We start from the raw sequence: 25,246 nt of genomic DNA on the forward strand, positions 1-25,246 counted from the left end.
TTTTACACTTTCCTTCCCTTATGAAATCCTTCTAAACATCTCCCGAGATACCAATCTCCTTAGCTCAAATAACTTCCTCCTCTGGACTCAAGAGAATTTCCTATACGCCTCTGTTGTAGCATCACTCACCGCTTCCAGTGACCTCTGCATGCTCTGTCCCTCCCACCAGACTTCTATGGAAAAAGGGTCAGGTTTGAATTCTCCTCTTAAAGTAAAGCACCTAGCCCAGTGCCTGGTACATAATGCTGGGCTTGTGTGTTGTATCTTACTTATTAATGTGCATGTACATTCCCAGATGGAAGGGATCTGAAATACCGTAGCACTGTGAAATACATTGAGCTGTGTAAAAGTGCCTCTGAGTAGCCTTAGACAGACAAGAGAGAGATCATCTTCAAGCAACTCACAACCAAGCCATTTGCCCATCCCAGTCTTCCCCCACATCCACTACCCTCCCGCAGTCTAAAGCAAACCCTACGTCTGCCTTTGGACGCCCTCTGGTGGCTCTTTAGGATAATGACCACACAAAGATGCAGGAGGAGTTGGGGGTTGGCTCTTTATTAAGATAGTTATTGCTGTACCACAGGGTCAGAGTGCAGTGTAAGCAGTGTCAGAGGCCTGTGTTCAGCCCAAGAATGTGGATCTTCTCTCCCTGTTGATCACAGTGGGTAGGTTTCTTCAGAAAAGCCCCAGAGGCGGGGACCAGTGAGTGAGCCCCAAGGTTAGAAGTGGAACTGGAAGGCCTCGGTCACGTGCGGCTTCCAAGCTTCCAGGCTGGGCAGCAAGGAGGAGATGCCCATGACGTGCCAGGTCTCCCCATCTGACACCAGTGATGTCTGGTAGGACAGCAGCCGCACGCCTGCCTCTGCCAGGAGGCCTGGAAATAGAAGAAACTCCTGGATGGCACAGGGCATAGGGGAAAAAGGAGCGAGGGATTGGGAGCAGAGTCAGAAGTTCTAAGCTTCTGTGATCAAAGGTGCAATGAGGGGACGATGGTCTCAGAGTCAAAGAGCTGAGATGGGAGAGCGAGAGGGCATCTGCCCAGCTTCCATGGATATTCCTGACTCTCTGGGAACACCGTGACCATCAGCTGTAGCTCTTGACTTCCTGATTGCCAGTTGTATCCAGCCAACAGCAAGGGAGAAAAGCAGGAAAGTTCCCTTGGGCAGCCAGCAAGAATAGTGAAATTAGGCCCTTCAGGGTTTGAAGGCACACCCTCCGCCAAACATGGATGTGCTCCGAAACACCTACAGCCCAAGTCCCCGCGGACTGGGGCAGGTCCGAGATGCCCACCATGGCTAGAAGCTTCGTAGGCTTTGCTGCAGCTGGGCTGGCCACCAGGGACGGCCATGGGGCCAGCAGGCAGGAGTAAGAAACCTGCTCTCAATGTCCCTGAACTCCTGGGCTATGGCTCCACAGGCAGGTCCAGTGTGCTTAACACGGCGAGCTGGGAACCCACAACTGGGCAGGAATAGAGGCTCTGGCCCCACCCCTGCCATGCTGCTCTATGACCCTGGATAAGGCACTTTCCCTCTTTGAACTGAGTATCCACTCCCTGAATGTTCTGGAAACTGGCATGACAAACTCTCTGTATGGTGCAGATCCAGAGACACCCTGGGGCATGAAGAGGGGCTAAAGGACGGTGGGTAGGGTCCAATTCCAGGGCAGACTCCACCCCAGCCTCAAGGACACCAGCCAGCCCTACAAGGCCCTCCTCACCAATCATGGTAGGCAGCATTGCAGGGTCAGAGGTCTGAGTTCGGAATAGGAGCAGGGGCAGGCCCCTGCGGAGAGGCACTTCTGGCCTGAAGACAGCTCCATTGAGCCCCTGCAGTACAGGTGTAGTGCCCTGGACCAAGCCCACAGCCTGGTAAGGGGCGCCTGCCAGGGCCACGGCCAGGAGGCATTCCCCGAAGCCTTGCTCCCCTGGTGCAGCGGGGCTGTGAGAGGTGGTGACCTGTGTGGAGAAGGCAAGGCGACAGTTACTCCTCCTGGCTGCACCACACCCACCCTCCTCTCTTGGCCGAATCACGCATTGGTAGGATGTAGGGCTCCAGCCTGGATAATGTGCTCAGTAATTCAGGACCAGAAGGGAGGGGGCAAATGGGCCAAGCTGTGTGCCCTTCGGCATCAGCTTCCTGGAACAGCCAATGACCTCCTTAAAGAGAGGGCAAAGAGGTCTGCCAGGCACAGGCGAAGGCTTGGAGGGAAATAGGGAGGAAAGAAAAGGAGGGAGGCAGGGCTGTGAGGAGACTCCACTCTGGCCCCTCCTGCTCTGACACTGCTTCCTGCATAGCATCAGTGGCATGACTGGCATGCAGGAGTGGAGTGGAGCAGAGGGGTGAAGACATGGAAGTTTTACTGCCTATCCCTTCTGCCAGCTCCCACTGACTGAGCAACAGGCTTTGAAACAGACTTTGATCTAAACAGGGAACCAGAGGGGAAGGCGCCAATAGGAAGCCGTGCGAGGCAGTAGGACATGCTGCTTGCTCCCAGAGCTTGCAAGTGAATCAAGAACCCGGGTACTACGGCATGAGGAGCCCTGAGGGGAGTTAGGCAGAGTCAAACACGGCCTGGCAGCCATGTCGGGCAGAGGCAAACACACTGGCTCGTCATTTTCTTTGGCTGTGAAATGGGGCCGCTGCTACTGCCTCCGTTCCCACAGCACTCATACACAAAGCAGTGCCATTAGCAACCCTTGGGGCCAGGCAGTCTCCATTTTGCAGATGAAGAAACTGCAGCTACCCCTCACAGGTAGACAGGCCGATGCAAGGCTGGCACCTAGGCCTCCGCTCAGCGAACGGGCTCTGGAAATGTGGGGAAGACTAGGGCTGACAGGGATGGGGAGGTAGCGTCGGGGAGGGGGGCGCACATCGAGGCCAGCCTCTTTCACCAGCAGCTTGGCGTTAACCAAATTCACATCCGCCTGCTTGGAAGCCTCTTTCAGGAGGCCGACAATGACTGCGGGGCTTAGGCAGTTCCCAGCATTCTTCAGGGATGTCCCTGGGGACAGAGAGAAGCCACCATGAGGTCACTGTTTGTTGAGCACCACAGGAGGGGGGCAGGAAGCCACTGGCACCTAGCTCTGGACGATAGGCTCCTCGCTATCCTGGGGACTCCAAGGAGTCTGCCCCAGGCAGGTCCACTTGCCCTTCAGTGGGCTCAAAGGAGGCATAATCTGGGCCCAAGCCAGGAAACCCAGGATGTTTTAACCACCCTGAGAAACTCCTCTCCAAAATTCAGTCCAACTCCACTCCACTCCCCAACCCTGCACCTGGCTTGGCCATCCTGGCCTACCTCTTATTCTCCCAGGGGACACTGGCAAATTCCCTACTCTTACCCCTCCCTGACACTCAGAGCCTTGCCAGCCTCAGGAAATCGAAGCAGAAAGAAGCAACTGAAGCAACTGCTGCCCAGCTCCCAGGCTTGTTTCCTTCAGGGCTCGGACACCCAGGCCAGTGGGGACCCCCTGGCTCTGCCCTTCCCTGGTATTGTCAATGCCTGGGGTTTAGCTGCCCTCACCCTGCAATCTCTCCCCAAGAGTGAGACGCCCAACAGTCCGTGGAGAAAGACACACTTCTACAGGGTTAAGGAAACTGGAGCCCTCCTCGGTCACTCAACCACATCTGCACAGTACTGGATCCACTGCAAAGGGGACCACAGCCTGCTCAGCAGCCCGAGAGGTGGACAGAGGACACTGCTCTCATTCCCACTCCACAGCTGAGCAAACACCCTCAAGGGCTGTCAGACGGCCCAAGGGACCACCTTGGTTAGTCACAGAGCACAAAGTGTCCTCCCGCCTTCGGTTCATCTGCCCCTAACTCTCACTTTATAACTGAAGAATCCAAGCCTCAGAAGGGAGAGTCACACAGCAGGCAAGAGACAGGGCCCAAAACCAGAATCCAGCATCCTGTTGCTTAATGAGGGCCTCCCTCCGGCTATCCTACGCCCTCTCACACGAAACTCTATCTCCTGTAGAGGTCTCTCTTGTACCCAAAATATCTACATCTTAAAAATGCTACATAAACATGATTTATGAATACTCAGTACATCTTTCCAATGACTTTTTCTACCCCTCCCTTTACCACCCTCCCACCAGTAGTAAGGGAGCTATACTCAGGGCCCAAGCCATCCCCACTGCCTCTCACTAACCCTGTGTCCTGTAGCAGATACACCCAGCAGGGCAGATCCCACACCCCCTCATGCCCTCCTTCCTCTCCCTCTGCAAGGTCCCCAGCTCACCCTGTGTTATCACCTGGATGGTCCCTTTGGGGGACCCAGCCCAGGCTCGCATCAGTGTCCCCAGAGCTTCTGCCAGACCAATCCAAGGCTTGGTGTGTGGAGAGAAGGCACTGGTCAGCGCCTGGGCATTAACCTGCAGAGAATGGAGGAGCGGGGCTGTGGTCTGGAAGAGGCATGGCAGAGCCTGAATCAAGATCTGGCCGCCAAGACCCAGCTCCACCAGAAAGACAGTATAGGGTCACTCATGCTTGGTGCCTGGTGGGTGACAACTTCCACCAGTCACTAACAACAGGACAAGGACTTGTTCCTACAGATGAGGGGAGCTGTAGAGCCAGCAATGGACACAGAAGGCCACAACCACTCAAAATGGTTCCTTTCGCCGAACTGTGTCCGCCCCAGCCCCCTCCATGGAAGTGGTGGGGCGGTGGGGGCGGGGGGAGTCCATGGAAGTCAGCAGGGCTAGGACCAGCAGCATGCGAGGAGGCCAGCAAAGACTCCGACCTGTCCGCATCCTCTGTCCTCTCTGCTGTGTGGGCTTCCTCAGGATGGAGGGGGCAGAGAGGCCTGGAGGGCTGGGCTCTCAATCCAGAGGTGGGAGGACAGAACCAAAATCCCCGCCTCTCCTGCCACAGTGCTGTCCTCACCAGCAAAAATTGCCCAGCTGAGGGTCAGCCAGGACAGCTGAGAACACCCAGCCCATTTCCCTGACTCTGACTCCATGGCCTGGGCCCACCCACACAAACTGCAGAGAGGCTTGCGTCACGTTTTTCTGTCCTCAGGGAGCTTAGAATTTAGGTTAAGTAGGAAGATTAGGAAAAAACAAAACAAAACAAAAGAAAACAAACAAACAAACACCCCATGGGACTGAACCTTAATAACAAGAAAGAAAGTGGTTCTCAGAATTGAGAAGGGGCTGGAAAGGCCAAGCAAGACTTCAAAAGGAGGCAGCAAGCCCCTGGAAGGAGAGCTATGCCTCCCTCATGCACCTGCGTCTCCCAAGAGCTATGACAACGTCTGGTATCCAGTGAAACTTAAGGAATATCCACAGACTGAATGAATGAGGCAGGACTTGAAGTGTAGGTCAGGTTAAGCTCGTAGGAGACGCACATGTCAGGAAGGGCTTGACAGAAGCAAAGACAAGAAGTGGTGGTCTTATGCCATGATTTGGGGAAAACAAGGGGGTCAGCCAGCATGGCGGGTTCATTTGGGAGTAGGAAGGGCAGGCTGTCAAGGCAGGGTCTGGGGAGCTTACAGGGTGCAAATTTTCTACACAGGCCACCCCCTCAACCACGTCCCCACCTGCTGCGTCCAGCTGGCACCTAAACAGCACTCCTTCATTCCCAAGGCATGTGGAGAACAAAGGAGCCTTTCTCTAGAGGCTGGGCCTGGGAAGGGCCACAATCTCTGCAGCAAGACTACGATATAACAGGCCTGAGCCGGGCTCTCTGCTGCCAAGGCCTCTGCTATCAAGGCTGGAGACGGGAGGCTCCCGCCCACCCACTGCGGAGAGTGCTGACTCAAGCAGATTTCCCTTATCTTTAGCTCCCAGGGCTGAATCTGTTCACCCATGCTGCCACCAGCCCCTACAAGATGTCTGCCTTCCTCTCCTTCCTCTGACTCCTGGCCCCCAGCCCCAGGTGGTGATACTTACAACCCCCGCGAGAGATTTCCCCTTCACCATGTCCACGAACTGCACAGCTATCTCCTCCCCACAGCGGCTCTGCGCCTCCTTGGTGCTGGCACCCAGGTGGGGACAGCTGATGACATTCTCATGGTCCACCAAGGCCCGGTCCCGTGGTGGCTCCTGTCCAGAAAGAGATGCCTCTAGGCTGGCTGCCACGGACTTGTCACACCCTCTTGGACCACCCCAGGGAACAGGGAAGGTTGGAGGGAAGGCAGTCAGGAGTGCCGGTGCCTTCCACTTCTGTTTTGTCAGGGTGGTCACTGGACTCAATACTGGGTTTCCTCATGAATGTTCCATCTCAGCAGAGTGGACAGAGCAGAAAGTGTGAACCAGATTCAAATCTCACCTTCACCACTTAACCACCTAGGTGCCTTGGGGGTGAACCTTGATCTAAGCTTCAGTTTCTTTGTCTGTGAAATGGGTTGATCCTATCTCCCTCATAACATTACTGTGGGGATTATGCACGTTTACCATGGGAGGTTGTCAACCCATGGGAGCTACTGTTGTTGTTACTGGGCTTTTCCCTGAAACTCACCCCCCCGCATCCATGCAGCACTTGCTGTCGATGTGCGTTGCTGGACTTGTAGCACAGTGTCCTGCTCTTCCAAGACACTCCACGCAGGTAACTGCATCTTGGCTCTCATCAGAACAGGTTGTCCATCTGTGGCACCTCCACCCCACCCTCCAGGGTCTTTTCCACCTTTCTGCTCACTGAGAAGATTGCCCCTGGGAATGTTATTTAGGCATCTTCTGGCCATTCTCCTCAGCTCTGTTGGTCCCATTGAATTTTGACCATTTAACCCTGTGAGTCCTGGCCACATGTAACCAGGTAACCCTGTGAGTCCTGTACCACCAGGAAATGGTACAAGGATGCTGAAGAGAGCAGGAGGAGATGCTATATTAGGGAGGATGGTGATACAAAGATGGACAAGGCTTGCCCTGCCTTCAGGGAGCTTATGATCTAAGAGTTGAGAAAGATGACCAATGTTACAAACCAAAAGGCACTGTGTGCCCTGGGCTGGGAGTACACAATGAGTGCTACAGGGGCTCAGAGAGGGCCAGTGACCTTCCAAGGACACACAGCTAATAACCTGCAAACCACAACTACCTAATCCAAAGTCCATGCCCTTTCCCCTTCCTCACCGGGGGAAGATCCAATGTTGGGGGCAGGATCTTTCAGGAGAGGAGCCAACAGGATTCAAGCGCAAATGCACTCTTCCCTACTGGATCTGGCATGAGGCCGAGCCTCTGCTCCTGCTGGGAGAGCAGCCCACCCCGAGGACCCTGGGGGAATACTGCCAGTATCCTCGGGCTTCTGTCCACCCAGGAAGAGAAGAAGGAAAAAGGAGTGCCCATGGACACTGAAAAGGACATCTTGGCAACGGGACTGCATATCCATCAGTGTCCCTCAACTATAAACTAAAGCCCCCTCTCTCCCTGCTCCAGACCCTCAACCTCAGAACTGATTTGTGGCTCTATCTTTGTCAATATGTTAGCAGTCTGAGAAGCCTGGAACCAGGAATTGGGTCCCCTTTAAAACCCGAGTTTTGAAGAAAACCACATAGCTGCCTCCATACGAGGCTCCGCAAGGACTCCTCAAACCACAAAGGTGTGTTTTCGGCAACACCGTTTTCACCTGTTTACCATGGATGAAAGAGACTATAAGCTACAGGCCTTCTGTAAAACGCCAGGCTTTCCCTGCCATGGGCCTCTCTGCTCCCTCTCTCTCCCCTCCTCCTGACTCTGAGGCTGCCAGGCACTTACTTCCGTAAACACGTCCAGTGCAGCCCCGGCACACTGGCCAGACTGCAGGGCCCGGAGCAGGGCGCCTTCGTCCACAATCCCTCCACGGGCACAGTTCACCACACGCACCCCCTTCTTGCACTGGGCAAAGGTGTTGTCATTCAGCAAGCCTGGAAGAAAGCGAAGCATCTTCCTGCTGGGGCAGCACCAGGATCCCCACGCTCATCCCTGGCTGCCAGAGGTCGTCCCTTTCCTCGAGCCAGCTCTTTCTCAGAGCCTCTCTCCTGTAGGATGGCAGCTTCTTTGCTCTCATCTCTTCCTCCTCAGATGCTCTGGGGCAGGAGTCCCTGTTATGGATCTGGGCCAGACTCAGTTTAGAAACATCTTAGAAATTCTTGAGATATTACTGTTTCAAGTGGGTCTGGGAATCAGAAAGCCCTGTAGGGGCTGCAGAAAGCATCCATGGGGGTCACTGGTCATCCCTGTGCTCAGCTCACCTAGACCCCAAGCACTTCTAGCTGGCTCACTCTCCCCTATCCGATGCAGCGGTGTCTAATAAAGCATCAGGCTCTGCAGGACCCAGGTGGACCTCTCCCCGCAGCTCATTACCACTGTCTGGAGAAGGCCCAGATGGAGGGCCCATTTGTTAACTGGTCTGTGGCTTCTGTGACCAATCCACAATGTAAGGACACACCTACCTGTCGTGGAGGGCAGGAGAGGAGTGTGCACAGTGATGAAATCACAGAGAGGCCAGATCTCCTCCAGGGGCAGCTGCTCAACACCAAAGGAGGCCGAGACCTCTGGGGAAATGATGGGGTCATACCCTATAGTCTGGTAGGAAGCAAGAGAGAGGGAGAGTGCCATTCTTAATTATTAGTAGTGTTATTATTAAGAATGGCAAACATTTTTTGAGCATTTACCATATATTAAGTACCATGCTCAGCTTAATTAATTCTCCAGTTAATTTACCATACACTAAGTACCATGCTCCCTATAGTAAGCACCATCTGCAATATACTAAGTACCATGCTGAGCTTAATGAATTCTCATGACAACACAATGATGCTGGGACTGTTCTTGTCTGCTTGAGAGCTGAGGGAAGCAGGGCTTCCACAGTGAGGAGGGGCACAACCAGAGCTCAGAAGAAGGTGCGTCTGCCTCCATGCTCTGACCACACACAGATGCAACAATAGCGCATGTACGTCTGGACAAGTTGGAGCTTGGAAGTCCTTAGAAAGCGGGGAGCCCTGAGGGAGGGAGGGAGGGCAGTCATGTGGGGAGTGGACAGCCAGGAAAGGGAGGAGGAGAAATGGCAGCTGCAGCTGGAGGGTCCAGTCCAGAAAACAGACAGGTGCATCAGGTACTAAAACAAAGTGAGCAGAGGCGAAGGAGGAGGGCAACAGGGGTACAAGGCAGGACCCGGAGTGGGAGTGAGACTGCATGTCCTCTAAACCAGGAAGCCTGGCCTGTGTCCTCCCCCAGTCACTGCCCACTGTGTGGAAAGGTACAGGTCAGTTCCCCTGGACCTGGGTCGTCAATCCTAAATGAAGGAGCTGGGCGGATCATTGCAGCCATCCCTCACTCTCACGTGCAATCACTGGGAATTATTTGAAGAAAAATCCCCCTGAACTCCGAGAGAGAATATAAAGAGTGAGCCCAGGATTAGACAAAAACAAAGAACACACAGCATAGTACTTTCACAGCGGTTGTCTCTGGGTAGTGGAATTATTTTTCTCCTTTATACTTTCCTGTGGTTTTAAGTTCTCTACTACATTATTCATAAATTACTTTTGAAATTAGGGATACAGAATAGATACTTTAGAACATAATGGGAAAGCTGGGTGCTATGGCTCATGCACTTTGGGAGGCTGAGGCAGGAGGATCATTTGACCCCAGGAGTCGGAGACTAGCTGGGGCAACATAGTGAGATCCCACCTCTACAAAAATTTTTAAAAAAATTAGCCAAGTGTGGTGGCACGCACCTGTGCCACTCAGAAGGCTGAGGCAGGAGGATCACTTGGGCTTAGGAGGTTGAGGCTGCAGTGAGCCAAGATTGTGCCACTGCACTCTAGCCTGGGTGATAGAACAAGATGTCTCAGAAAAAAAAAATAAATAAAATAAAATAAAAAAGAACATAATAGGAAAGAGGACTTCAAATTCAGTAATTATAAGGCAGAAGCTAAAATGGTATGATTAAGGTGAAGCCTCTGGATCCTTTTCTTCATCATTAGCCTTGTGGAATAAGGAAAGCCAAGTGGCCCCACACCAACCTCCAGCTCAGAACGCTGGTGGTCTTTTTCAGACACTGCGGCTCCCCTCAGCTCTAAGCTACTCATTTCTGGTGGGAGGAGACAGTGTCCAGGGGAGGAGATGGGATCCCTGCCATCCCCTGCCATCATTGTCACAAGTCTTCTTTGTCTGCTGGTCCTGAGGCCGGCCCGAACAATGGCCCTGTTCATCTCTAATCCAGATGTATATTTTTTTTCTCATATGGAGCGGGGAGAGGAAGGGAGCACCAATAGAGATCACAAGGTCCAGGCTGACTGACGTCTACTCCATGCTCAGGAGCCAAGAACGACCTGGGGGCTGGCAGGAGGAAGGACGCTGCAGGCTGAGCCTGACCTCCTCCACAGACAGGTGCCTGGGGCTGGAGGGAGGGGCCTGGGGAGAGGAGCAGGTGAGCATCTTCCTCAGTGGTCAGCGAAGCACTGACCCAGCTTCCTTCTTTCACAGAGAGTATTTCATTTATCTGCAGATGACTGCAGGGAAGGAATCTGGCTGAGCAAACCTCTGTTCTCATTTTCCACTTGAGATAACCAGGACAGAGAAGAGCTGAACTCAGCTGGGGGTTGGGGTTCTGATACTAGGAGACAATGTTGAGGGGATGGAAAGGGTGACAACAGGCCCAGGACACACGTGCCTGCCAGGGTCCTGATGTGTGCTGGAAAGGGTCAGATGTCCTAATATACAGACATTGGAGCACCTCTGGGTACACACGATTCAAAGACTACTCCCAGAGAGAAGCCTTGGGGAGAAACATGAAGGAGTCCCCTCACCTCAATCCCAGCCCCAGGCCAGACTCCTGATGTTGAGGCAACAGAGGAAGCCTCATATTCTAAGCAGGACTCCAGGGCAGCTGGTGGCTCCTACCTGCCTGAGGCCACCGAAGGCAGCCCTGAGAGGCTGGTATGCTGGCTGCAGGGCCTTGCTGGCTTAGCAGAGCAAAGAGGAGAGCAAGGAGGCCTCCCAGTTAAAGAGGCTCTGAAGAAGAACCCTCACCGTCACCTGCTCTCTCTGCCCCATAGCTGAATTTTCAGTTTAGCATGGGAACCCTCCCTACCAGGGCAATGAAATCTTAAACAGAGACCCAAATATACAAACAGGTCAATTCAAAGCTGCAGAGGTGAAGGCTCAAAGTGCCACCACCTGCTGTCTCCCTGGGCCCCTCCTGGCTCCCACCTGTGTCCTGAAGGCACCTCGCCAGAACCTGAGGCTCTGAGTTTGAGAATCACTGCTCTGGGCAGTAAGCATTCCAGGTAACACACTGAGATAGGAGCTGCCTATCCTGAGAGTGTCTGTCCTTGGAATAGCTAAGCATACTGGCATGGCACAGCGACTGTTTACCTACAATGGATCAAGAATAAAGTCAAGTGGTACTGAGCAAAGAACGCCAGCCTGGAAGGCTGAGCCAGAATTCACCAGTTAGTAGTCGCATTATCTTCAGCATATCATAGAACCTTCCTGGGCCTCAGTTTCTTTATCTATAACCCTGGGATAATAATTCTGACCCCGCAGAGTCATTTCAAGCACAGGAACTGACACAGCAGACCTCAGCAAACATTAGCTGGACCTGAAAGAATCTGTGATAACTGGTGCCTCAGGTTCAACATCCATCCCTCTGGGCTAAAGCTGGATTCATCACAATGCTGGCTACAAAGAAACTGTTAAAGAGATGCTTGTCTGTTCCCTCTTCAAAAACCTTGATAAGAAAGCACAAGGCTCGCTTCTTGATTGGTTTGTGCCTCTTAACACATTCTAAGGAACACACCAGCATGAATGAGTTGCGTCTCTGAGGTCACGACCTATTATTCAGCAACACTACTGAGAAAAAGTCTCATGCAGACAGAACAGTCTAGAGCGTAAGACCTGTATGACTCAGACCACAGGCAGGCTGCAGGCTGATCAGGCCAGAGTGTGAGGAATGTCACCTCCCTTGCTCCGGGAGCCATACTTCTTTTAATGCTGCCAAATGTCAGGTTACCTTTTCTATCAGCTATGCCGCTGATAACCACACTGCTCTTTTGTAAACCAAAGTCCTGCTCCCCTAGAAAAGCTTTTGACAAGTGCTTCTACACCTCAAACTTGTCTAGCTGCTTTTTGGACCCACAAGTAGGGTGCAGAAGTGCATTCTAGCTAAATTTCCTGTGAGAGTGCCCACCCATTCTAGCCTTCACAGGTCTTTTCGGACCTGATTCTGCACCCTTAAGTATTAACTACCTCTCCTTGCTTCCTGCCATCCACAAATGACACATGGTTCAAGCTGTTGATGAGAACGGTGGGCAAGGCAGAGCCTGGCACTATCGCATACAATCTCCCTCCAAACTGAGGTGGCCCATTCCACAAAGCACCAAGCACTAATCCCTTTAATAGCACCAAGCTCAAGGGGCTCCATCTGAACCCCGAGGGAATCATGAAAGATGTCTTACTGAAGTCCACATCTATAAACAAGCTAAATGCCCATGATTGAGAGACTGGCCAAATAAAAAGCAATTTATCTGCGCAACAAAATTCCACACAACTGTTTAAAAACATGCTAGATTTAGTTGTTCTGAGATAAACATGTTTTTTTTTCTTAACATCACCAAACAATATTCTATTCTTTGCAGCCACAGAATCCTTCCACAGGCATGGAACTGTACGCATTCTGTGCAAATGCATAGAAAAGTCCGGGATGACATGCTAAACTGATGTTTACCGTTCAGGTGGTAATCAAGTATAGCCTTGTCTATGTTTTAATTTATATGAGAATGCATTCCTTTATTACACGATTAAAATATAATTTTAAATAGTCCAGGTATATGACATCTACGGATTTCCATACCTTACCAGTTTAATAATGGTTTCCAAAGGCAGAATGAGGTTAGTTTGAAATAACTTGTGTTTAATAAACACTTATCCTCTTTTCCTGTCTGGATGCTTATACGTCTCTTTCACAATATGTTCAAGAATCTTCCTTTCCCTTTAGAAAATCTTGTTCTCCAAGATCACTAGAACTGGTGAGCTCTCCGCCCTGAGACAAAATTCATCCAGACTCAAAAGTATGATAATGACGTGGTCGAGGTAAGCAGCTGAGCATGAGGAGAGGCCACTTAGACCCTCCGGAATGATGAGGTCCAGGCAGCCCCGGAGGCGCTGAAGTGGGAGGCAGAATGATCCCAGCCATGTTTCCGGGCTTTACAAAGAGCATGTTCTGGAAGCAAGACAGTTAAGAATGACCCTCCAGAGACATCTGGACAGAAGAAATGCAAAGCGAAGGCACCGGCACCCTCCACACCGTGCTGGGAATGGGAATTAAACATTCAGTGGGTCACCTGCCCTGAGGCACAGATTAACACTGAAATAAGCAAGCCTTAGACATCTCTTTCAATCAAACACATGCCTGAGAGGTGTCAGACATTTCCTGACACTGATGCTCAAGGTCCCAGATACCCCTGCACCTCTCGGAAGCAGCCCAGGGTAGAGAGTTGGGCAGTGCCAGATGGACAGACAAGCTTACCTATCACCTCAATCATTCAGGAATGAGGTGGGGCTTTTCGTTTGGTTTAAGTCACTGCCGAAGTCTCCATGATGAAGAATGTTGCTGAGCCAGGAATTTGATGTGTAGTGGTGCCACGGAGAAGGAAGGCCCGGGAAGAGGAGTCATGGGGAAGAGGACCCCCTGGGGAAGGGGGCAGGAGCCTTGGAACGGCCACTGGTTTGGAGCCTGTCTCCAAGTTACTGCTTCATCAATGAAATGCTCACCCATTTGGCTATGAGTGCTCTCAGTTTTACTTAACCCCTGACCTCTGCCTTTTAGATCAAAATTCTCCATGGGCTAAACCTTGACCCTTGATCTCTTACAAAAGAGGATGGAGGAGGGAGTGCTCTTTGTGGCTGATGGCATCCCACCATCCCTGCACAGAGGGCAAGGCTGTGGTTTGTTTACATGATCAATGATCCTGCTGGGCTACATCTGCCTCTCTCAGGAGTCCAGGGGTCAAGAATACACCTGGCCCTTCTCAGTGCAGAGGCTTAGGAAACATATCTTGCTGACTTAAATGAATAAGGTGGAGAGTGGAGGCAGGAGAGAGGGGATAACATTCAATGTGTACAATGCGATGCGCACCAGGCTCTAGGCTACTGTCCATTTGCTATGAGTCATTAGGCATAAGCTTACAAATTCTAGATGTCAGTGTAAAATTAAAGGTTAATCTGTTAAGATCCCTTCTAACTCTAAGAAGGTAGGAGGGATGTAGAAAAAGGGAGACGAGAGCTCCATAGCAGTTCTATGTACACTTTTCTAGATCTGACATGATCTGGTTGTCAAAACGAATTTCCTAATGTTTAAATAAAGACTCCGTGGCTGCCATTTGACTCCATAATCCCTGTAATTCCCTAAAACAGAAAGCGAACAGAGAGATGTCCGATAGCAGCCTTAGTGGGTTCATCTCTTTGGCCTATCTGGGAAGCCCTGCAGATCCCCTCTCTTAGCTGAACTGCCTCTCTCATTTGCAGGGGCTGCAGGATTAGCCCACGTGGATGGTACTGCTAGCAACTGCAACCCTCCCTTAGCCAGAAGCCTACTGAGCTCCCAGAGTAGGAAAAGGAAGAGGCCTGGGGGAAGACAGGAGTCAGGTGTGATTTCTGAGACAGGTGTGAGGTCTTCCAGCCACCATAGGCTCTACAATCATATCACAGTGTACATACAAGCATTTTTAAATCTTTTCTGAAATATGGAGGGAAACTGGAAGGACAGATGGACAATGGATGTAATCTCTACTGTGAGGCCATAAACCTGTTCCTGTTTTCTAAATTATCACAGGAAAGCAGACACAACAAAACCAGGAAGGAAAGGAAGGACGGGCAGGACACAAACACCCTGCCTGTGATGTAGGATAGGTAATCACGGAAGTGCAGCAACCTTGGTGATCCTACAGTCAACACAATAAGCCTTGGAATTCATATTATAACTGAGCTCATTCAAGCAAAGCTGTCTTCAGTAGGGAACTTCCCATCTAGACAGCCTGTGCACTTTGATTTTTCCTGTCCTCAAACTGACCCCTGCTCATTCTAATAGTAAAAAACACACTCCTGGGTGGAGATTTAAGATGCTGATAAGACATGCGCAGAATGAACAAGCATGTACAGCTAGTACTCATGTGCACCCAGAGGACCACCCGAAACATGCTTCCTAGTAACAGCTCTTCCCACCTCCTTATGAATAATCACGTAAAACTCCCATAAAGGGAGTTTCTCCAGCAATAATCAACACTACCTCATTCTTATGAGCAGCCCACCCTAAATTCTCTCTCTCTCAAGGTGTACTGTCTGCTCTGCACTGAACTTTCAAAATATTCTTTTTCCTTTGCAATAAACTCCTCAATGCTGCACTGCACCTCTTGTTTAAATTCTTTTAAACTAAGAAGACAAGAACCAAGGTCTCAAAACAGCTATCAACATCTGGCTCACCGGGACTCAGGGCTGGCTATTCATTCACCAGAGAGCTAAAGGACCCCCACCAAGTATTCCCAGCTTTTGAGTCCAGATTAGCAGGCCAGTGTTCGCTCCCTCCTTGGCTTTAACGTTTATTTAGATGGGGGCTCCAAGGGAGGGTCAGACCTTCCTAGAACAAAGCTTCTGACTTCTGCCCAGACATGCTGCCTTTCCCAAAATTGCTGCAGAAAGTCCCACATCACAGGGTTCCAGCAACATCCTACCTTCATCCCAAAGGACTGCATCCGGGTAGCCACCTCTCTCCCAATCCTGCCCAGGCCCAGAATTCCCAGGGTCTTTCCATTCAGCTCTGTTCCCATGAACTGCAACCAAACAGGCAAAAGGAAAGAAGCTGAAGTCAGCAACATGAGTGGACCCTGGGCCCTGAGCCCAGGTGGGGCGAGTCAAGGCCGCTGCTCACCTTCTTCCGCTCCCATTTGCCATCCTTCATCGAAGCCGTTGCCTGGGGAATCTGCCTGCAAGGATAGACACAGGTTCAGAGGGTCCACCTGGACTCCCGCCAGCCCAGGAAGGAGACACAACAACAGGTTTGCGCAGTCACTGCCCGTAACAGCCACTCCCCCAAGAACTGGGTCTGGGGGTTCAGATTCAGGAACACTGATGTAGGGTAAAGGGAAAACAGAAGAGAGAAACCCTTGGCAAGATCTGACTTAGAAAGCCTGGGATTTCTGTGACCAGTCAGGCGTCTGGGAGGAGGTACGGATTCCACCTCAGCCACTGAGGCATCAATCAGAATGAGTTTTTTACTTTAAGCGATTGCCAATCCTCCGGGGTCTGTAGGGATAACTGAGTGGGGTACTGGGCAACTCTGATGACATCGAGTACTCCAGAAGCTTAAGGAATTATTTTCATCTTCCAATCTCATCCAGCACCATAACCTATGACGTCTTCTATTATTATGAAGAGGACACCTAATGACCTATGCTTCCTTGAGAGTTTCTTAACTCCGAGGGCCTTAGATGAGTCTGGAGTGGGTGGGTGGATGCCAAAGCTTAGACACTTCCATTCTGTCCTGAACGCGTGGTCCCAACATTTTTAAACATCCACACCACTTTCCTGTCCCACCACCACCAAAACACATACACACACACACACACACACACACACACACACACACACACACACACACGCTTCACAGCCTGTCTCCTCCTATTAGTTCAGATGGAAGTCTGTGTTTTCTGGAGGAGACAGAGGAAGTGGCAATTAGGACAACGTTAGAGGTGAAAGGGCGATATGTGTCCTGTGGGCATGGGTCATCAACACATCTCTGGAGGCCAACAAGGAAGAAATGAGGAACAATGTTTAAGGAGCACTTTCTCTATTTTAGACATCCTAAAATAAATGTTTAGACACACATTAACTCCTCTAATATTCACAGCTGCACGGAGGGAGGCACTGGGCGTTAAACAACTCACCCCAGATCACCCAACTGGAGGCACTTGAACAGATTCAAAGCCAGCAAAGTCAAGCCCAGCACGGCCAGCCTCCTGAGTACTTAAATGTAGGCCTTTAACCTCCTGCCAAAAACCTCGGAGTGAGCGAGCATGCGCAAAGAGAAATCTCAAGATGCTACTTCTGTGCTTTCACTTCACTAACTTCTAACACAAAAACATTCTCTCATCTCTACACATCACTAGGACATCGATCTCCCTCTGAGGGTAAGGCTGAAGGTGGAGTCTGTCCTCCTCAACCACAGAGGCGCACCATCTTCTGGGTAAACTCAGAAGAACTTCAGTACCAAGCCACATGGGGGACAAGCTGCATTCACCTCACTGCTCTGACCCACCAGGCGGGTAATAAGGACAGGGACTTGCCTTGAGGAACTGTTCACTTCTTGGGAAAGCTTGCCTGATAAAATGCCTTTGACCTAGTGAGACAGAGCCCCTGCCTGGCCCCTCTCTCCTCTCCCTCACATTCTGTTTTCTTCCCACCACACTCCACAGTGTTATCTAAGATGTATGCATGCGACACCACAGAACACAAGAAGTCCCTAAACCCTTTCTCTGGCTGCTGCCCCCAGCTGATCATGGAGCCTCTCCAGGTTTCAACACTTTGGAATCCTTACCAGGCCAGACTGGAGAGGACTCTAATGTGGACGAGGGGCCTCACAACAATTAAATGGTTGCTGGCCTGACTTACTAGAGGAAGAGACGGTAAAGCAGGCAAAAATGGTGAAACCTACATTTGTTGATTCTCTCCTTCCTTCTTTTCTGTGTGCTGTTCTTCTGCACCTCAGGAGCCTCCTCCATCAGCTCAAAGTCCCCACTGTGGGGCCCGGCCACGCCTGCTCTCCACCCACATTGCCCAACCCTGTACAGTCTACATATAGCATCCACTCTCTCCTACAGTCCCCTCTGCTAGGAACAGCCTGAAGAAACGAACGTATTCCTTCCCAATAGGGTGTGCGCATTTCCTAGTTTTGATGCATCTTTGATGAGTGAGGGCATGGGAAGCCGTTGACAATGGGGAGCTTCTTTTAAACCACAGCGCTTCACCGATTCCTTTAAACAAAGCTCGTCCTGGAAAAGGAGGGAAAGTATTGCTGGCTCCCAATCCTTTCCTTCCAACTCCAGAAAAAAAGTGAGGTAATTAATTAGAAAGCCACATTGAGATCTTTTCCCTTACTCAAAAAAAAAAAAAAAAAAATCACTGAAGGTAATAGCTACAGTGAAACCAGGGCACCAGGCTTCTATACTTCTCCAGGGGGAGAGACGCTCAGCCTAGATGTTCTGGCAGAACCAGGCTGCCAGCTTGGGAGCCCCTTCTAGGCTGAGACCCTACTGCTGTGTAAGCTATCCCTGTTTCTCCTTTCCCTGCACTGCCTCCCTTCACCTACCAGTGAATATCAGTGAATACCAGACAGCTCAGATGGAAACTGTGGGGGAGTTAGAGCAGAGGTAAACTCCTCCAGATCCTCCTCCAGCAGGAGGGAAAGCAGGTCTTGCCGTGGGAAAAGTAATTTCTTGGTCCCGGAAAGTTTCAGGACCAGGGAGAGAAACAAGGAGTGCTTGATGCCTATGTCCCCTGGTGGTGGGAATCCATGGAGCTTCAAAGGGACCTAGAATAGCTTCCTCCCCTGTTTAGTGGGAGGCTTGTTCTTCCCCTTGACCACATAAATGCTTGAATTGCCCGTTCAACAGAAGTGCTCCATGCAATCAGTTTTGCCAAATTACTAAACGACATACTGAGACTCAAGTACATTCTGTGCCATATCCATTTGATTTCTAGGCTGCCCCATCCACTCAAGAGGCCTGGGACTCCTGCTAGAAGAGCAAGAGTCTTGCCCATTTGAGTTCCATTGCGTTATGAACCCACAGGAACACACAGGGACCCTGAAGCAGGTTCTTATTCCAGTCTATGACAATACAGATTTGTAAGGGCAGTGGCAGAGATAAGCCCTGAGGGCCAGGGGAATCAGAGAGGGACATGGTCTAGCTGGGGAAGCCAGAGAGCTTCTTGGATAAATTAACACTGAAGCTTAATCTTGAAAAGTAAGCAGAGGGTACCTAGAAGTTGTCCATACCCTGCTGCCTGGAGCATCCTTCCTTGTTATCGCCAGGCAGCAGGGTACGGAGAACATTTGCAAGAGTTGGAGGCTAGAGAAGGCAGAGTGTCTGCCGCATGGAGAATAGAACACGAGTAAAGAGAAGTGCACCTTTGTGCACTAGGGAACCTGTGTAATGAATGTTGAATAGAGGACCTCATGGTCTTAAAGGTTCTTTGCAGTCTGCATGTCACCTTCTCAGCAGTCCGCATGTCGCTGAGATGAAATGTTTCTAAGTTTTTCTGGGTCCGTTTGCTTGGCAAATGGTAATAATTGGCAGATCGGAGAGACTAGCTTTGCTGAGAAGTCAGGGACTTACCTGGCCAGACACATGATCATCCCACAAGTGAGTTCTGCGGCACTGAGGCTGTTCCCATTGGGGGTGCTAAAAATAAAAAAAAGGGGGACATCAATAGGCACAGACCCAGTATTCCCACTCCTGCCCCAAGAGAAAGCCTTGAGTGCAGGCTGTGCTCGTTCTCTCCTGCTTCATGAGCTGACCACGCCACTGTCCAGAGCTCTCTGATGTACTCTTGCCCTAAGCAAAGGGCTGGAAAGAAACCCCCTTTCCCTGGGTTTATGTTTCCCTGCAGAGGGACCTCCATTAGAGAAACATATCTGGCTTCTCTCTACCCAAACACTCACTTCTCCCAAGGCAGAGAAGTGTCTTATATGATCAGATTTGCGTGTGGTTCAGCCCTTTTCTTTCTCCTATTTCAGGATTTACCTGCCTCCAGAAAGCACAAATTCCCTGCTGCTCTTACCATTGATCTTACCAAGGACGAGTCTCTCAAATTCAGGGCTCAGCCCATTGCCTGCATATCTTCATCAAGTTACCCAACCTTTTTTTTTTTTTTTTTTTTGGACAGGGCCTCGCTCTGTCACCCAGGCTGGAGTGCACTGGCATGATCACAGCTCACTGCAGTCTTGACTTCCCAGGGCTCAAGCGATCCTTCCAGCTCAGCCTTCTTAGTAGCTGAGACTACAGGCTGGTGCCAACATACCTAGCTATTTTTTTTTTTTTTTTTTGTATTTTTGTAGAGATGGGGGCGGGTCTCACTTTGTTGCCCAGGCTGGGTTTCGAACTTCTGGGCCCAAGTGATCCTCCCACCTTGGCCTTCCAAAGTACTGGGATTACAGGTGTGAGCCCCCACACCCAGCCCCACCCTAGCTTTTATTAGTAATCTCCGCCTGTCTGACTACTCTTTCTATCTCTCTACAAGTTCTGAACTGAGAAAGCCTCCTCATACCCTAAGTCACAGGGCAGTGCAGACTCTGCCCATTTTATAGAAAAAAGAATAGAGGTGGCAACCCACAAAACTATTTTTCTTTTCTCAAAGGCTTTTTAAGTTTTTGAAAGAATTTCATATACGTGTTCACCCTGATTATTCCCCTACTGAGTCTGTCTTTTTCATCTCTGGAACGAAGGTTAATAAGGTTACAAGAAGAAAAAGTCAGGAGATCCTGTATAAGATAAAGGGACTCTCAGAGTCATCTGTCTGCAAAACCACCTGGTTTCTCATCCTCCCACAGCAGACAGGCTGTATGGGGGAGCAAGTAGAGGCGCAGAGGCTGGGGCCTGGCTGCCTCTGGGTCCAAGGCAAGAATGTGGGATGGGTTACCGTTTAACATTTCTACTGTTGAATATTGACCTCAGTCAGGTGACCAATTAACCTCTGCCCTACAGGGGGAAGTGCAGCGCAGGGGAGGGGAAAGGTCTTAAGGACAATGAAGTCCACAGGAGAAGAGAAAAGTCTTAAGGACGAAGAAGCCTGCGGATGGCCTTGCCATACCATCTAAGTGACAGAACAGGTACAGTACAGCACTGGCGTGCTGATGACCTCTGCCCCTTGCTTTTGCTGAAACAGCTTTAAAGGGGACCCTTCTCCTCTTGCCCTAGAGCACTGAAAGAGAAACTAGTGTCTTAGCTCCAGAAGGTGGCAGGGAAGTGGAGAGGACAAGGATTCTAGTCACTAGTCTACTAGCAAAGGTTGTGCCTCTGTACAAGCACAGTAAAGTAGAGCTGACAAAAACCTGCCACAAACAGCATTAATAGAGGCAGGCGGGGCTGGATGGGAGCAGGAAATGCAGATAAATTCACTGACCTTCCGATTCCTGAACCAGGTCGCAGAGGTGCAAGCACTGCGCATGGAGTGGGTCCGTGAAACATTTTGAGATTACGCAGGGACTCTCAATTTCAAAAACTCTGGAAGCCCCTGATGGTATTGGTGACGTAGTGGTGAGCACAGCTGCCTTCCAAAAACCTTGGAATCACTATGCTGTGTGTGTTGACCATGCAGGCTCCAGACCAGGCATCCTCCTGGAAGCCCTTCCAATGGACTCAGCTTTCTCTCAAGTGAGTTTTTTCTCCCGTGGTGCGGTCAGTCTCCTCACTCACCACCGCTCCCCGCCCCCGCAGCTTCCATGACTTACTTCATAACCAAGACGCCCTTCCTTGTTGCAGCCTCCAGATCCACATTGTCCACACCTGTGCCAGCCCTGCCCACCACCTGGAGTTTCTCAGCTGCGTTGATGACATCAGCGGTCACCTTGGTGGCAGAGCGAACAATAAGGCCTTCACAGTCCTGAAGCAGAAGAAACATGTGGGTCCAGAAAGTCATTCTGTGAGAACTCCTAAAACCTCAGGCACATCATTGCTTACTCCTGAGTAAGAGATGCATTCCCAGAACCTTAGGAAGTCACTGATGACTGCCAGCTCATAGACATCTTTGGTATACTCACTAGGGAAATGTGGGCTAGGACTCATGCTGGTTTTTACTTAGAGTGGAGGAGACTGTGCCTCTAACACACCAAGTGCTTTGTTTGGCATGCTCAGGAAAGGGCAGCGTTGGCCCATGGGCTCTGGGCACCTGGCTTATCTCTCTAGACAGCACCGTGATGCCTGTAGCCTGGATGTCCATCAGACACATGCTGGAAGTCAGGGGCCATTTCCTGTGCCTCTCCGTATACCCTATCATTCCTGCATACTGCTTGCTCAAAATGGGGGTTCCTATAAGCTGACTGATTTTGACATATCCAAAGAAAGAAAGGCAATGTCATCAGTGCACGCATCTGATAGGTTCTGCCATTGGTCAGGCCTGGGTTCATATCCAAGGTCCCTGCCTTCCCAGCTATGAATCAGCTTCGGCCTCCTCAAGTGTGTGAGGAGGAAGCAAGAGAGAACAGGCACAGCACCTAGCACAGTATCTGGCCGTGCTTAATGAACATCACTGCTTCCATTAGACACTGAGCTACTGAAGGGCAGAGGTGGGATCAAATTCTACCTTGTAAGTCCCTGTCTCTGACACAGGGAAGACACTCAATAAATGTTGGTTGGCTGAATGAGTAAATAATGAATGAAATGAAATGTTGAAAGAAAAACATTTCCTAAAAAAGAGACCAAAGGAAGAGGGGCAGGGGAAGAAGGAGAGCAATTAAATTCATCTAGGCTTGCTCAGACACTCAGGCAATATTAGACTAAAAATATACATATGCAAAAAATAAGACACTGAATTCATCACAGCCACTATACGTGAGCAAAGTTAGATCCCCAAGACCATCTTCCTTATGTTCACCCAGAATCCTGTGGTATGTGGTTCCTTCCAGAATAAGAATATTCTTGCTCAAACACAGAATGAGAATCCCTAGGAAACGGAGCAGGTGAGCAAGTCCACACTCTGTCCCAAAGTGGCAGACCCCAGGCCGGTGAGAAAGCAGCAAGTGTACTTGCAAAAGCACCAAGCTAGGAATCAGGAAAACAGAGTTCTAATCCTAAGTCTGCCAACAATGAGTGGCTCACTGTGGTAATTCACCTCCTTCTATACCCCTACTCTCTATCTGTAAAATAAAAGAAATGGCTCCTCAGATCCATTTTCCCCATAGAGCTCTCAGCTGGATCCCGTGAAAACCTTCTTTTCCCTTCATTCCCACTGCATGGATTCTGGAGACAGGGAAAGGCCATGAGAAGTTGGCTCCTAGGGTAAGGGCCCACATTGTGTTTGTCGTGCAGAAGCCTAGAGCACAGGAGCAAATATGGACACAGTAAATGTAAGGAGAGCAGTGGGTAATTTTATCTCCACTGAGAAGAGAAGAGGAATGATGCTTAGGTCGCTGCATAGAATATTTAAGCCTTAAGAGCTTCTAAATACCGGAATAATTGTTCAAGGGCAATAGTAGAACGATTCCTCCGAGGTGTTTATGCATCGCGTATCCTCACTGCTTGGGGGCTATGCCTACCAGCAGAGAGAAACATGCAGGCTGCCTGGAAGACACTCCAAGCCCTTTTATGTCTGAGGTTCTGAAGTAGAACCTCAGAGTGGGAGATTCGAAGAAATGTTCCCCAGCATCTGGTCCAACCCCATTGTACAGCAGAAACACTGAAGCCCAACAGAGTTAAGCCCGCCCACTTCCCCTTCCCCTCCTCTGTACTTCTCTTTCTTCATTTTATTGGATGCCTGCCATGTATGTATCTGGCATTATGCTAAACTGATGATGACCTAGGTTTATACAAGTCACACGGGCACCCAGGGCTTAGAGGAAGCAAACAGAAGCCACCTCAGTGCTGACTGCCCCAATGCTGAGGCCAACACCAGGTGAGCACCTGGAGGTACTCTGATTTCCCCCGATAGCAGCCTAGTTAAGTATCAGCCAAGCCAGGCAGAAAACGGGATACTGACATCTTTTTCACATTCAGGTCCACCACACAGGCTCCAAAGAAAAGGATTTCCCTGCCTGGACACACTTTACTGACTTTTCAAGGCACAATAAAGTTATCTTTCAGGAAACATTTGCCAACGACCCTGAACTAACTGTCACTGCCCCTACACCCCGCCATTTTTGTTGTGATCACCAATATAATATGTTTCATATCAGTTGTCCTCTCTTAGACCTGCAGTTTGGTCTCCTTAGTTATATTGTCTATGCCTAATGCAGGGATTTTGTATTAAAACTTTATCTACTCTATACCATATATCCATAGTACCAGCCTCACCAGCACATAAACCATTTATCGAGCCCCTGCTGGGTACCAGGCATTACACCAGTTGCTTTACATTATTCTCTCCACAACTCCAAGGAGAAGGGGTATAATTATCCCCACTTTCCAGATGAAGAAACAGAGGCTTTGAGAGGTAATCTGCCCAAGGTCACTCTTACAGATCAAAAACCAGCCAAGAACTGGAAAGTCATTGCCACTGGCTAACTCTGAGTCTGTAACTGAAGAAGAGTGGGTGGACCTGCCAAGATGTCAAGAAGATAAGGCCAGAGCCAAGGCAATGGCCAGTTAGGTGCAAAAACCAAACCATAAAATCCGTTGGAGAGATTTACTAGTAACAATAGCTACCATTTTTTGAGCAAGTACTTTACGTCCAGCACTGTGCTTCACAACAATCCTAGGACAGACGTTACAATTATCCCTATAGTACAGACAAGCAAATTGACAAAGACTTTAGAGAACTTGCTGAAGTCATATAGCTAGCATATGGCAGAAGCTGGAATCAAGTCCAAATCTGTTGAGTACCAAAGTCCAAGTTCCAACTACCTTCCAAAAACAGCATTGAGACACCTAAACCAGGAGAGACACTGCCAGAAATCATGTGGCTTCTCCAAGATGGCGGAAGCTCCCTAACAAAGGTCCCTGGATCTTCTGGTGACCTGCTCCTCCCAGCTAGCCTGCCTACCGAGGGATAATAGAAATAGGCACAAATGCCTCTGTCGAGAAGAGCAAGTTGCCTGTGGCCTGTAGGCAAGCTCACAGTTGGTACTTCACAATGAAGTGTTTTATACACTTCCATTGAATAAATGAATTCAGTGACGAGAGGCCCATAGAAATCACCCTCATCAGTCCCCCATCCTCACACCTTCACCCTCCTTCCCAAATAACTTTAACACTTCACATGCCTGAATATCGCCGCTCAGAAATCCCTTCCTTTGACTGCGATAAGGAAGCATAAGTTCTATTTCCAAGAGTGCTCAAGGATTTTCAAAAATCTTATTAAAAGAAGTTGAAAAAAAGCAGGAAAAACATGTTCAGAAATTGACAAATCAATCAACAGAACTAAACAGACACTAGACAGAATATGTGAGAATTTAGAAAATAAAAAGTAGAACTCAAAGTGATGGGGAAAGGAAGAACTAAACAAGAAATAGTGTTATGAAAATTCAGGAAGAAAAATAATAGATGGCTACTTCACTTCAGATTTTTAAAAATCCAGATGAATTAAAGAATTTTTTAAAATACAAGCATTAGAAGAAAATGTCAGGGG

General features: G+C 49.9%; 1 protein-coding gene across 2 annotated transcripts in view; it reads right to left on the reverse strand.

Moving 5' to 3' along the window:
• Window positions 1-539: 539 nt before the first annotated feature.
• PHGDH (phosphoglycerate dehydrogenase) overlaps window positions 540-25,246 on the reverse strand; it is a 30,199-nt gene continuing 5,492 nt past the window's right edge. For both annotated transcript variants that reach the window (XM_015149371.3, XM_015149384.3), the window contains exons 2-12: window positions 21,417-21,568; window positions 19,303-19,368; window positions 15,840-15,894; window positions 15,643-15,741; window positions 8,365-8,497; window positions 7,688-7,836; window positions 5,891-6,043; window positions 4,240-4,372; window positions 2,870-3,000; window positions 1,717-1,954; window positions 540-874 (exon numbers count right to left, since the gene is read on the reverse strand). In XM_015149371.3, the coding sequence (XP_015004857.2) occupies window positions 720-874; window positions 1,717-1,954; window positions 2,870-3,000; window positions 4,240-4,372; window positions 5,891-6,043; window positions 7,688-7,836; window positions 8,365-8,497; window positions 15,643-15,741; window positions 15,840-15,894; window positions 19,303-19,368; window positions 21,417-21,568 (1,464 nt within the window). In that variant the 3' untranslated portion in view covers window positions 540-719. The remainder of the gene's footprint in view (window positions 875-1,716; window positions 1,955-2,869; window positions 3,001-4,239; window positions 4,373-5,890; window positions 6,044-7,687; window positions 7,837-8,364; window positions 8,498-15,642; window positions 15,742-15,839; window positions 15,895-19,302; window positions 19,369-21,416; window positions 21,569-25,246) is intronic.

Source organism: Macaca mulatta, chromosome 1, assembly GCF_049350105.2.
Source record: "Macaca mulatta isolate MMU2019108-1 chromosome 1, T2T-MMU8v2.0, whole genome shotgun sequence".
NCBI classification, from domain to species: domain Eukaryota; kingdom Metazoa; phylum Chordata; class Mammalia; order Primates; family Cercopithecidae; genus Macaca; species Macaca mulatta.